We start from the raw sequence: 14,817 nt of genomic DNA, 5'->3' as shown, positions 1-14,817 counted from the left end.
CCTCTCTCCACTCCCAAAGCAAGGACATTTCTTTAGTAAGAATTGCATCTCCAACTGCATAGGTGCATACCCAGGTGAAACTAAGTTTTAATTAAGAGTGAAGAGAGAGACTGAATTTGTTAATTTAGCTTGAATTGCTAACTTAGCTTGATTAATCATTGGTTAGCCTTAGTATATTTAGTGCTAATGCAATAAATGCATTCATCACCAGCAGCTCCAAATCTACATTTCCATGGCTTCAAAAACACACAGTTTGTGGTTCTGTGATTGTGAAAGTATTAAACACAACCAGACTTACAGCGCTGAACTGATTATAAACAGAAATTAGGCCCAGCTGCACCCAGCCCCTTTGTCTCTGGGACCAGCTGGAATGCAAAGGGGATTATTTTCTGCCAAATGTCATACTCTAATGCATCAGGTTCTGGTATAAGAAAGATCTCGCCATACTGGAGCAAGTCCAGCTGACAGTCACTAGGACGATGAGGGCGCTAGAACACTTGATATACAGCTGTGATGCTGTGGAGAGGCTTGCTTGACCCAGCATGGTATCTTTTCTGTGAATGAAAAAACTTGTCTCTTAATGCTACCAACCCGTATCTATCAAGAGAAATTATTAATAGTCATTTAGGATGGTCCTTTAATTACATTAAAATAATGAGATTTTAAATTTGAAAACAGAAATTCCTTCACATACTTTCCATTTAATATTGCTACACCAACGGTGCTCCTGGGAGTTGACATACTAGCTACGAAGTTCCACTGACGTGCCTGTGGATCCCATCTTTCTACTGTATTCAGGTAGCTCCAGCCATCATGGCCTCCTACAGCATACATGGGACCTTCCAATACAGCTACTCCTAAAATACAGATATGAAAAATAATTGCGTCTGGATAAGAGGAATAAAGATCAGAATTTCTTAGTGACAGTCCAGTGTGAACCACAAAACCGGAAAAGAAAAAAATTCCTTTTGCTAGCTAATGCTACCAAATACAATCTTCAATATAATCTGAAGGAAAAAGGACATTGAATAAGCAGATGGCATTAAAAAATTTAAAATTTCCACTCCCCTAAACTTTATTTCTGAATGTTTTTTTCACCAATCCTATAACACGTAACCTTTAAAAAAAACACACAGTCAGCCTTTACTGAACTGTACATACCAAGACCGTGACGATGAGTGGACATTGGTGGCATTACACTCCAAGTTTTTGATCTAGGATTGTAGCACTCCACAGTATTCAATGTTTTCAGTCCATCTCTGCCACCAACAACAAACAATTTATCATCTAAGACTGCAACTCCAAACTGTAATCTTCGTCCATTCATGTTTGCAACTGGAGTCCATGTGTTGGTACGAAGTTCATATTTTTCAATGCTTGTAGCTCCTGAATGACAATATATGCAAGTTAGATATGGGAAAAAAAGAAGTTCTTAGGTATTAGGATAGTTTTTATTTTATCAATATGCTGATCCCACAAGACACCATGATATCCTGCAGCATATTCTTAAATCTGTGTAGACTAGTCTTTTTTGACTTCCTCAGCAATTACCTCCACCATTACAAAGGGCAACTTTCTTGGTGCTTTTCAAGACAAAAAAACCAGGTTTTATAACTGCTTTGCAGAATCAAGCCTTTAGAAATAGAAATATCAGGAATATAAACAACCATGTGGAATGCAATCATACATTGAAATCAACTGTTTTGTAATATTAGACAAAAAAAGCTGATGATATGTGACATGAACTACTGAGAAACAGCTTTGAAACAACAACTTAAAGAAAACACTTTCTCTGCCATAACTTCCTTAACTTACCAGATCCCTTCTAATTACCATTAAAAAGTATGGAATTTTCTCTGAAAAAAATAATCCAAGTAGTTGTGACACAACTATTTAACAATTAGACAAAATAATTGTTTTTTGCTTCTTTTTAAAGCATGTGCAGGTCACATTTGTGGCCTTTTAGTCTTTGTCTTCCTTTTCCAAATTACTGCCTCCTCAAGTAAATAAAGATTAGTTTGCATTCAATTAAACACTTCACTACTCAGAAGTCAGCTATTCTTATGGTAATTTCAAATCAGAACTCTAGATTTACAGTATTCTCAAAGATATATAGGTCTTTTCAGCCTAATAAACAGTATACACTTTAGATGTTTCATGTTCTGTACTGTTGAATACTTGAATTTTAGATTTAACAAGTTGTAAAAAAAAATCTATCAAACATTTCTTTTAAAAAGAACCAAAACTAGTTCATCAGCTAAACATTAAATAAACCAATACCTTTTGTAGCATCCATTCCTCCAACTGCAAACAAAACGCCCACTGTAGATTTTCTAGGTTTGGTGCGAGGGCTTTGCAACATAGGTCGTCTCTCTGGCAACAGATGGTACTTCATTGCTTCCATAATGAGTTTTTGACATTCAATGTCATCCCTAAAGAGTGCGTTGTTCTCCATATCTGCCAGAAACTGTGAAAAAGAAAGAAAATCAAACAAGCTGTATTCTATAAGCCACATGAAGAATAAAATCACGATTATCAAGATGATACTTTATACAGACACTTCCACTGCCTGATTTAAAATCTCTGTATTTTCAAAATGGTCATATATAAAAAAGACTAGGGTAAAAATAAATTTCTAATAAACAGAACATTCACATTTTGAGTGAAACCATCAAGTAAATAAATAAATAAATAAATAAATATTTTAAGAGGAAGGCCATCTGATCTTAATGGATGATTTAAGCTTAATGGTCCAAAGGAAGGAAACAATCTCCTTGACCTCCAGTGCTGTGCAGGAATGTTCAAGAAAATGGAAACAGGTTCTGGGTATGTAAGTCAGTTCAACCTCATGCTTTAATTCCCAAACCTGCCCAGTGCAGAGGTCTGTAAAAGTCCTTTCAGCACACACTGAATATTTTAATATATATTCTGTTTCTCACCCTGCCAGTGACCAAGATCACAGTGTATCACTTAATAAAAGCCTTTGTTAAATTTTTTGTATCAAGCTCGCAAGAAAATTTGACAACTTTTAAACCCTAATTACGAATTAAATAAAATTCAACTAAAGACTACAAACAGAAGTTCTTAAGTTCAAAAATTCTGGAGTGGTGTGCACTCCATATTTATCAAATGCAGGAAAAAGAAGTTATTAGGTTGAGAGTCATACTCTAATTATTAGAAGTCTGGAAACTGGTATTTGTCTGAGCTGCACAACATGGCATGAGTAAGAGAGAAAAAAGAAATTAAGTGCCCCACTGGGATTTGGACATTTGTCAGAAAAAGAGAGAAAAAAAGGCAGATGCCTCTGAAAAGCCAAAATCCAAACACTTAGTGAATATTAGACATGCAAGTTCACAAACTAGAATGAGATGTCATTATTGAGCTGTTGACAGCCAATCACTAACAGGTACAAAACTGCTGTGACATCAGTCATCAGAAGTACTAAAAGAACTTGCTGTGAAATAGATGTGCACAATATGGTGTGAATATCCCTGGCTTAAAGCTGCCTTAGGGCTGCAAAGTGGCAACTGTGATAATCATGGTTCCAGAAGAGATACAGGTAAGTACAGATGGCTAAATCTGAACATCTTGGTATCAAGCAAAATAGCACAAAATATGACAGAAAACATAATTAACTATCACAGAGAGAATAAAAAACCCTTTCAAAGCCCTTCATCAGTGATTTTCAGAAAACTGATACTTTTGCAGCATTTCTCTAAGTGGCTAAAGTTCTCATTATTTAAAATAGCAAATGAAGTGTTCTCATGTAAATTAATAGAGGGAACTTAATCTCACTCTTTACTTTTATACCTTCCATTGTCTCTTGTTTTGACCCAAAAGACCACTTGTATCACTTCACAGGGACACTTCGTGATTATAAAACAATAAACTAAAAGCTGTCTTTTAACTGCCAGTGTGCAATGCTATAGAATTGCACAGAGTTTAAAAATACATAAAAAAGAAATCGATTAATTCCTATTGTCCTAAATCAGACACTGCCAGAGCATAAATACTAAGGCTTGTATACAACATGACCAATTCAGACTTTCAATATATTTTTCTGACAAGCAGTATATAATATTTGAAGCAACACAACACTAGGCGTGAATGTGAGTTCTGCAACAAGATGCAACCTACATCTTCTACAGTTTCTAACCCACTTAACCAAAAAAGAATTTCTCATAGCACAGAATCGCAGTCTCTGAAAGCAACTTTATTTCATTTAAAAAGAAATGCAACCTAGTCTGCAGGATCTTGAAACTAAAACTACTATAATTATTCCTCACTCAAAGATGTTAGAATGGGCTTATTAAAAGTACATTTTTTCCAAGTTCTATTATTTACATAGGTCCTTGTACTAAAAGCATTTCTAACAGCATTTACAAATGACATGTTAGCATGAAATCATAGTAACTGCAAATCTGGTAAGGAGAAAGTGCAGACACTCCAGTACTAAGAATCAGTCTAAAAGGAATCCGAGCCATCTTGTAATTCAGAAATTGCTAAATCATCTTTTTAATTATTTATCAGAGATGTAATATTTACCACCTTACAGCTAAAGAGGCTGACAAATATTCATCTCTAGGAAAAAGAAATATACTGCTTGCATTAGCCAGAGAGATGTCAGAATGCAGTCTACAAAGAGATGCATAAAACCAACCAATAAAACTAACAATTACTTAAAACTGTTTTTCTTCCAGTGCTACAGTTTCACAGTACTTCCTAAAGATTTTTTTAAGTGCATCTGCATCTCTGTTTGCAATGGTTTTGGTTTTAGCAAGTTGTTCAATTTTCTAATTTAACTTCTTTTAAATACCTTTAACTCATCAACCATAAAACTAAAAAGCTTTTAATTATGTGATATCTGCTGTCAGATTGCCTAATGTAACATAATCATGAAGAAAAGCATGATTCTGAAAACATTAAGACTGTTCTGGGCACTTCAAATAAGTTTACTCATCTACTAAATGTTTCAATATTAAAATCAAAGCTCTAACACTTTGATTTGTTAAAAAAAGTAATAAATAGAAAAATCCTGTTTTAGAAATATTAGTACATATTTGGAGATAAAACGAAAAATTAAATATTAAATAATAAGTAAAATACAATTTTGCTTTTTATTTCATCTTGCTACTTTCCTAATCAGTTACTGAGAGGGCATAATTTGATTTCAGTACATATTTCTGGGATAAATTCTGTACTTTCAGTTTCTACAGATGTTTCAATTACAGCCAATTAAGTACAAGGAATACAGCAGATGTTACTTAGTTATCAATTAATTAAATGTTCAACAAAAGAATTATTTCCTCCTTGTCAATTGCCTTACACTGAATTATGTTTCTAGAAAGAGTGAATGACAAAGTCAAGGCCACAGCTGAGAAAATCCTGAATTTGAATATATAATAATCAGTATGGAAATAAGTCCTAAAATGCTTGGTAGACAATCTTACTATCCAGCAAGAAGACATTAGATTAGAAGTAATACACAGAATGTAGTGCATGTAATTTATCACTATGAATTAACAGAACTCCATTTTTCTTGTGTTAATTAGCTTTATTTATTATTCTGGTTCCATAAAAATCCCATTTTCTTCATTTAACAGAGAATTCTCACCAAACAAACTGAAAATCATAAAGCAAAATCCTTTGACTTTATAGTAAATATTAAATATTACTAAGGAAGGTCCAACAAGGAAAGAGAAGAAAGGAAAGAATATGTAAAAATAATCAAATCTAGTTTACAAAGTTGTTTTCAGGTAGTGAATCACAGAATCTCAAAATAAGCGGAGTTGGAAGGGACCCACAAGGAACACTGACTCCAACTCCCAGCACCCCACAGGACATCCCCAAGGGTCACAGCATGTGCCTGAGAGCATTGTCCAAATACTTTGGAGCTCTGTCAGGCTTGGTGCTCTAAGCTCTTCCCTGGGGAGCTGCTCCAGTGCCCAAACACCCTCTGGGTGAAGAACCCTTTTTTAATACCCAATCCAAATTTGCACTGATACAACTTCAAGCCATTCCTTCAGGTCCTGTCTCTGGACACCACAATGAAGAGATCAGTGTCTGCCCCTCCTCCTCTTTCCCTCACAAGGGACCTGTAACTGCAATGAGGTCTCCCCTCAGTCTCCCCCAGGCTGAACAGATAGAGTGATCTCAGCCACTCCTTACACTTGAGGGCTTCCCCTCAAGGCCCTTCACCATCTTTGTTGCCCTCCTTTGGACACTTTCTAACAGCTTTAGATCCTTCTTACACTGTGGTGCCCAAAACTGCACACAATATTCAAGGTGAGGCTGCCTCAGTGCAGAGCAGAGCAGGACAATCCCGATTCTCCCTTGCCTGGCTGGTGATGCTGTCCCTGATGCACCCCAGGACAGGGTTTGCCATCCTGGCTGCCAGGGCACTGCTGGCTCATGTTCAATTTGTCATGGACCAGGACGCCCAGGTCCCTTTCTGTGGCCCTGCTCTCCAGCACCTCATTCCCCAGTCTGTCTGTACATCCAGGGTTGCCCCATGCCATTTGAAGAGCCTGGCACTTTTCCTTGTTAAACTTTGTACAGTTGGTGATTGTCCAGCCCTCTAATCTGTCGAGGTCTCTCTGCAGGGCCTCCTTGCCTTTCAGGGAGTCAGTACAAGACTAACAGGAAGAGTAATTCCTATAGGACTAGGAAAACTGTAATTCACAACTATTTAAACAAACTGAGCCAAAAGCCTCCTCAACATTTTCTGTTAATGTCCAAGAAGGAGAAAATGTATTGACTGGGGAGAAAAAGAAGTACCCAATTATGGCCTATCAAGAGTTAATAGAAGAAAAATAATTCCAAACAATTAATTCAAATTGCTTTTCCTAGCTATTTCCACATGAAGGAAATATAATGAGCCAAATAAACTGCACAAGTTCCATACAGAAGAAATTTTAAAAGGACACAGCTTCTAGTGACTAAGATATCCTCGATAAGCATTTTATAGGCAAGAAAAACAACTTTTTCTAGAAGCTTCCCCCTTCTTGTGTTCTAGGACCAGAATATGCTGCAGTTCACAAAGAGACACAAACTATAATGCCTATACAACATGCTAAGTTCTTACATGCAGTGCTAAGAATTCAGGTCACTATACATTTTATGATTTGTCACTATTAATATATTTATGTTATCAACATTACGCCCACTGTAATCACAGTATAAACTAGAGAGGAACTGAACAATTTACTTGTGGAGCAAGCAGAGGCAGTCTAATGTAAGCCAGGAGTTTACTGAGATCTTTCCTTCTCTGTTCCAAATCATGTCGAACCCATGTAAGTAGTGCATTCAGTATAGTTTCTTCATTAGGAATGTTCATGTCATCACTTGCTAAAAGCTTAGCAATTTCAGTGGCTGGTAATAACAGAAATTCCTGATTTCTAATTACTTCCATGAAGTTTTCCTGAAAAAGAAAAGTATTTTAATAGAAGCAACATCATACTTTGAAGACATTTTATGGAACACCTGCTGTATCCTCCCCTCTTTTCCCTCCCTTCATGCCATCTCTCAGCCATCCCACTGGAGTACTGACTCGGGAGGAAGACCAAAGAACTTAAAGTACTGAATTATTTTCACCCTGATATTTCCCCAACTCAATCATTCAGTCTCACAGACAGATGTGCTGGAACAACTGAGGGAAGTGTATAAACAGAAATGAGCCATAGGTTGTGGGTGTTACTACCTTGGCACTGCAAAGTGAAGAAATACTTTCTGAAGTACAGTTTAAAAGATGCAGTTTGTTCCTGTTGTCAAGCAAAGAGCACAACACGCTACAACAACTGGGCACATGTAACTGTTTTCATTACTGCTAGATGAAAATGTGGCAGTAAGTTTTCAGAGGAAATAAACAACACTAACAATTTTATTGTTGACTTAAAATGGATTATATTAAGTTTATTTCGCTATTTCATAGGTTTTATACAATTGATCTGATTTGACTGGGGAGCAAAACATACAAAGAATCTACAATATTACACATGCCTTACTACACTAACAACATGTATTCTGATAGGATTCAATCTTCTAACTTTCATCCTGTCATTTTCAGCAACAAATCCTTATTTCAAAATAGGAAATTCATAATATGTAACATGTCCTACACTGATATCGGATTACTTCATAATACGAGGACTTGCAGCATATTCTGTAAGGATTCTGATCAGTTTAGGCTGAAATAGCAGAAGTATGTAGAAATACTACTAGCACACTGAACTTACTGTGAAAAACCTGCATATAACAGAAAAAGGTGATGTTATGTCTATCCTCTCTCCCCATATACCTCTACAAGGCAGCAAAGCAAAGCAACACAAAAGCAGAAAAGTAAGATCACAACATGTTTTTGTATCTTGGTAGCTTGAACTCCAGCTAAATTCACACTCAAAACTGAGAGTAAATTCATGATGATAATAATGTTACAGTCAATTTATTAAATGTACTGTGGATGGCTAGATAGCCAGCTAATGGGATGCTGGTTTTGGTCTGCCATCACATCTAAATGTCACATCACATGCACGTCTAAAACACCTGGAGAACAAAATGTGTTAGATGCACAAACACAGAAATCTAACCAGGCCTAATATGAAACTTAGCCTTACTTTGTGTCTTGTTTAATGATTTTAAAAGAAAGAATTGCATGCTAATAAAAAACCTGTAGATTAGAAGCACATGTTGGAAAAAGAATAGGATTTTTAGGTAAAAAAAGGGGAGAAACAAGAAGAAGCAAAGGGTGCACTGCGAAATAGGTCTGAATTTACTATTTAAAATGGCAACAAAAATGACAGTAGAGTCTGGCATTATATATACAATGGGTATCATGACAACAAAGCAAAAAAGTTAATACTTCTTTTTATTGCTTGGACTAATGCTTTCAAAACTACACCTCAGTACTACAAAGTTACTGACTAAGGAAAAAAAAAGCTGAGCTAAGAGGAAAAAACTAATCAGGTGGAAATAGTCCATCTTACATGAAAGCCAGATGCATAGAAGATGGCTAGAAGATACGTAAGGGGAAAGATCAAAGCTACTCCACTCCATGGGTAACTCTAGAAATCAGGAAAATAACTGAAAATGTTACTGGTGTACATAATTCTACTTGTGGATAGAATTTAGAGAGAAAACTTTTACATTTAATATCTGAAAATATTTAATATCTGAAAAGCTTTCCTACAATATACACCCAGATGTCTACACATAAAAAAGTACTTCTAAGTGAAAGCTATAGTAGATTAGAAGGGAGATAGAGTTGTCTTTTCCTCTTTAATTCATTTAACTATTTGTATTACAAAATAAAAGTTAAAATGAACAAATATATTAATTAAAAACAGTGAAATGACTGTACCAATATTCAGAAGCACTACACATGCATTGTTATTTATTTCACTCTGATATTAAATGCCTGGCAGTAAAATTGAATCTGAGAAGTGATCAAAATTATTTCCACAGTTTAAACATGCAGTTCACAGGAATTTATATTTCACTGAGTTCTTTTTTTCCACTGGCTGCTTTTTTGTTGGCTCTTTTTCCTAGAGTATACAAGCTGGAGTTGTGCTTTTAGTTTTGCTGAATGAACAGGCAGTGAGCTCTGACAAAGAGAAACACCAACACTTACTACCTTAAACTTTCCAAATTGTCTATCCAGATCATAGGAAGAGGAAGGGGAAAGCACTTGCATGAAAAGTTCTTTTGTCTCTGGAGGCAACAACAAGCTGATCTCTCATAAGTCAAGCAGGGATCCTCTTTGGAAAGCTTTTTTCCAACTGGATTTCATCTCTTCAACAGCTGTTACATGTAAAAAAGCCTGATTTTCCTTCTTGTTGCTTGCAGACCATTGCTTTCTGATGGGAACAAGTTCAATTTCCTCTTGCTCCCATTCTATTTTTAAAGCAGACTCCTTTTCAGCAGAGTATCAAAGCATTCCACTGGAATACAGGCACTCTTTGTCCTATGTCTGGGATTTTTTATAATCAGAATCTGAAAATTCCTCTTCCTTTACAGACAGAGATTCTGAAGACAAAAAGAAGGAGCCAGTGTATCTCCTAGCATTCTTAACCTCCTCATTAGCCTTTTCTTTCCTTCTTCTTATGGGAACTCTCTGTGGAAGAACAGGATATTTCAGAGAACAAACCGCCTGCAGTTTCAATCCCTTGCTTTCTGGTCCTGAAAGTAAACAGAATTTCCCAACCCCAAAATTAGCTCCTCAAAGAGCTTGGAAACTTTCTCAAGTAAGTAGCCTGAGGCTTATGTATTAACCAAGACAGGGACATGCAGCCCTCATGATCAATGCTGAGTACTGCTCATTCACATCATAACCTTCAAACTCAGTCTTCAGCAACTTCAGTAATACTGATACTCTTAACCACAGATCTGCCTTGGACTTAGTACAGGGCAAAAAATTATTAGGAGCACATAAAAAATAAGATGCTATGGTGTGTATTTCTAAATGATACTTAATCCCTACAGTGGGATGCACTGAGGTGGTTAGTCTCTCTGCACACTGTGTCAGAAGGATGAAAACCTTGGAGATCATCAGACACCTGCAGGTTGAGAGGGACTGAGGCTGCCCAACAGGCAGCTGTAACCACAGGGCTCTGCTTCAACTCTGAACTTGGGCAACCAAAAAGCAAGAGGTGTTTGACTCACAGGACCTGAATGAGATCAAACAGGTAATTTTGTCTGCTGACTGCTTCAGTCCACCAGTCAACTAAGTATGAATTCACTAAGAACTGAGCTATCTGACTTCCTGGTAAGCTATTAATAGTCAAACAGCTGTCAGATACCACCTACTTTACTTTTAGTCAGATTTGACTGATGTCTTAAAAAATCAATCAACCTAATAGTTGCAGAGTTTGTTTAGGAGTACAGCTATTATAGCTTGAGTCCTCACTGCACTGTTTCTGGATTCCAAAACAGGCTGAGCAGCCTGCAGAAACCTATTCAGTCTTGACAAGGCAGTACTGATCTATTGTGCTAGGCAAGACTGAGGGAGCTTAAAAGACAAAAATATCTTGGATTTTCAAAGGTGAAAAGAAAGTGAATGAGTATTTTCCAAGTCAGTTGATTACTGAGCAGGATATTTTGGACTGCAATTTCAGGTGCAAGAATGTAAAATCCTTGTTTTAGGTACTATCACAATCTTTGTTTCTGGCCCTTCATGGATGAAAAGCATTTAAATTTCTTCTCTCTTCATGCTCCCCACTAACAAAAGAAAAATCTGTCCTGTCTGTTGCAAGAAAAAAAAGGACAAACTATCCCTCTTTAATTCTTTCTTCCAAATCATAACTCCATTATTTTTTGTTACCCAATACTGCCTTACAGGAGAAAGCAAGTCTAAGTGTGCCACACCTCTTCTTGTAAAACTACCTAGTTTCTGTGCTTGGACCCAGTCTATTACTCTGTTAAGCTTTTGTTTTTATACATCCATTGACTTGCTCAGAAATCACACAAATTCCAAAACTAATTTTATCTGAATCTTGTAGTACTATCAGTGCTCACGTACTTTCTGAAGACTTCTGATGAAAATCAGAATGACTTTTCACTCTGCTTTAAGCACACATAGCTGTAACAATGATTACATAGGGACGAACTTGGGCACTATCACACATAAGGTTCCAAATGTCTACTCTTTCTTTTTTAGTTGTAAATTGGAAAGTTAAAATCTGGCTACTGAAGAAGCTACTGACACCTAAGAACACCTCACTAGTCACCCCAGATATTTCATATTCTGGAAATAGCACAGGCTAGCTTTTCCTCATCTCAAAGTATTAACTTTCCTTCTGTTTACTTTTTTGTGGAAAAGGAGCTATTGGTTTTCATTCAAGGTACACTATTAACTGTTTCAAACAAACAAGATGTAAAAAAGGGGTGCTTATTCTGACTTCGAAGACAGCAATAAAAATGTGCAGAAGGGATTTTGTGCAAAAATGTCTTTACAAATTCATTACAGCAAACAGATACAAGACTGGCCATTCTAACAAAATTCCTAAATTTATAATTGTATGCCTCAAATACTATATATAAACCACAGCAAAACAGGATAATCTTTGTTCAAAAGATATCTTTACTCAGACACATTTCATGATTCTAACAACTCTATTTTAGAACTGTGATGTGTAAAAATCAAAGTTGCTCTTAAATCCACTACTAATCACTTCAGTTAATTTCATGTTTCACTTCATGTATATTGAGGATTTTTTAAGCTTAAGTTTGCAATGCAAATAATCAACCAGTTTTGATAAACTGTTCCCCTCTGTCAAAAAAACTTATCAACCGTCCACACAGTAAGCAATAAAGTAATGCAATACTTCAGTCCTTTTAGGATAATATACATCTGTAATAACAAGAAATGAAGCATTCAAGTCCTTCTTATTAATTTTTTTTATTGCTGATGCTTTCCAATGACTACAATACTTTACTCAGACAGAAGAATCCTATAAACAGAGACAGACCTAATGAGATAATGCATCAATTCATCCTCCCGTTTAAGCAAATGCTCATTTCACCTGACTTTCAAATCTTTATGTAAAAAGGTATCTTAATAAAGCAGGTAAGATGATGACAAACTGTTTACATGTGTCATAAAAACCTTTACAACAGAGAAGTTGTTTTACTTGTAAAAATATTACATGGCGATCAAGGTATTTTTCTGTCAAAAAAAAGCTCATAGAAAATAACACATAAATTTCAATTTAAGTATTTTATACTATTCACTACCTTCTACTACTAGTATTTTCAAAGAAACAAAAGTATAAACTGTATTCAGTATAATCTCACACTGTTCTATGCAGCCCAAAGCAGCATAAAAAAAATTTCCTGTTTTAACAAAGAGATTTTTGCCAGCTACTACAGGTGTACTTAACCCTTACACTAATACTTCCTAATGGAAAGAGCATCAAGTACCTAGTACTTACTAGTGTTGAACATTTTCTTTTTACAAACAGCTTTGAAACAAATGAAATTACTTGGGGATTTATTTTAATTGAAGATTCAATTGGACTATACATTTCTATGCAGTTTCCATAGCAACATTCATTTCAAAATAAAGAAGCTGCTTCTCTATTACTCATTATTACTAAAATTCAATTTAATGTCTCTGTTGGAACTAAACAACATTAAAAGAGGCCTTGGGAAAAATCCATCTAGCACAACTAATTAGTTTTGAAAATGGCTTTTTAAAATCCACCTCATTTGAATTTCGTTCACATCAAAGCCTTAAAAGCAACAATTTTGCCACTGAAGTAAACAACAGCCAAAAGGCACAGAACTATTTTCTTCTGGTCTGAACAAAAGAAAGATAGGTGCTGCAAAAGAATGGCTTTTAGAAAGTTCACAGCCAATATTTGCCCTAAGTCATGAATTACCAGTCAAAATACTAGGACTGGAATGCCAGCATTCCCTTTAAGGATGCATTGGTCTAATAATTCTTACTATTCTGATCTTTGCAGTTCACTTATAAAGGACATGACAATAGTCCAGACCAAAATACATGCTTATTCTGAAAAAGAACAAGTAGGTCAGAGGAGGGAGTTTCTCTTTTCACATATTTTTCCTATCACTGGTCTCACTTAACATAAATTCTGATACTCCTCAAAGGCATAAGCCACATTTACTTTACTGTTTCATTGCACATTCTACCTAACTGCAGTCTCCTTATTTTTGTTTGTGCAATAATGAAGACCAAGGATAGAAACATGTAAGTTACAATCTGCACATTATTTATTGATCTGCCTCAGTAAATTTTGTGTCCATGATATTAAATATGTGAGAGAGCCATTCACTGTGGAAGAATATTGTCTTGTATATGAAAAAACCCCTCTCTTAAACTGCTAATCATACTAACCTAAATTAATTTAAGCCAAGAAGTAATTTTTTTTAAATGGTTTTAAACCAGCAAAACCTAAGGCATCAAGAGGAAGAGTCACGGATTTCTAATACTAATTACAAGACATAAAATACAACTCTTGGATCTAAGCCAATATCTTAATGGCAAGGTAATGCCATGACACACAAGCAAATTAAGTACTATCTTCATTCCCACATCTCTTATGCAGTATCTACATGCCCTCATCCAGATCCCAAGAGCTTACTTAGGCAAAATTTCCTCAACAAGGGAGCAAAATGCCTCACAAAACTACAAAGATCAGATGAACTGACTTGCTTCAGAGATAGTTCTTCTGCCTTCTTCTCATAACTTTATTAAAATACACTTATGAGAAGAAAAAAAAGAACATTTTGTATTAAAATAAAAGTTAAGCAGATAAAGTTTACTTAAGTTAGGTCTGAATTTCTATAAGTTAATTCAAAAATATAACCAGCAAATTTGTATTTAGTCACATATTACCTTGCCTAAGATTAAATTCTTTGTTGCCCCACGTCCTATTGCTAAGTTATTAAGGATAATGCAGAATCTATATTGCTGAATGTCCATATGCATAATCCAAGTATAACTTAGAACTTGATTACCCCAGTTCATTACAATAAAGGAACTCTACACTTCCATTTAGTAATGTGTAATTTTGGAATAGATGATGGCAGCTTGCCCACTGTGAAGTCTGTAGTTTTTGACTGTCAGAAAGAAGAACAAGCTTTTGAAATACTTTATTAAATATATACCCCATAATCCCATTTCTGTTACAGGGAACCATTAATGCTTGTGTATTTCTTTCCAACTCTAAACCAGCAACTTTGCAGTTATTTTGTCCTTTTTTATCATGGGACCACATAAGCATTCTTGATTGAAAACAATGAAGGCTTTCTGGGGGAAAAACATTAGTACTATATTTAGGAAAACATTCTGTATTTCCA

General features: G+C 35.6%; 1 protein-coding gene across 6 annotated transcripts in view; it reads right to left on the bottom strand.

Moving 5' to 3' along the window:
- The window catches only part of KLHL5 (kelch like family member 5), a 50,461-nt gene that overhangs the window by 8,023 nt on the left and 27,621 nt on the right, over window positions 1–14,817 (bottom strand). For all 6 annotated transcript variants that reach the window (XM_088163274.1, XM_088163275.1, XM_014871041.2 and 3 more), the window contains 4 exons: window positions 7,208–7,420; window positions 2,281–2,467; window positions 1,162–1,386; window positions 695–857 (listed from right to left, as the gene is read on the bottom strand). In XM_088163274.1, coding sequence (XP_088019400.1) covers window positions 695–857; window positions 1,162–1,386; window positions 2,281–2,467; window positions 7,208–7,420 — 788 coding nt within the window. The remainder of the gene's footprint in view (window positions 1–694; window positions 858–1,161; window positions 1,387–2,280; window positions 2,468–7,207; window positions 7,421–14,817) is intronic.

Source organism: Sturnus vulgaris, chromosome 4 (assembly GCF_052056855.1).
Source record: "Sturnus vulgaris isolate bStuVul1 chromosome 4, bStuVul1.hap1, whole genome shotgun sequence".
NCBI lineage: Eukaryota > Metazoa > Chordata > Aves > Passeriformes > Sturnidae > Sturnus > Sturnus vulgaris.
Note: the sequence above shows the minus strand (reverse complement) of the source record. Positions and strands in the feature narration are given on the sequence as shown.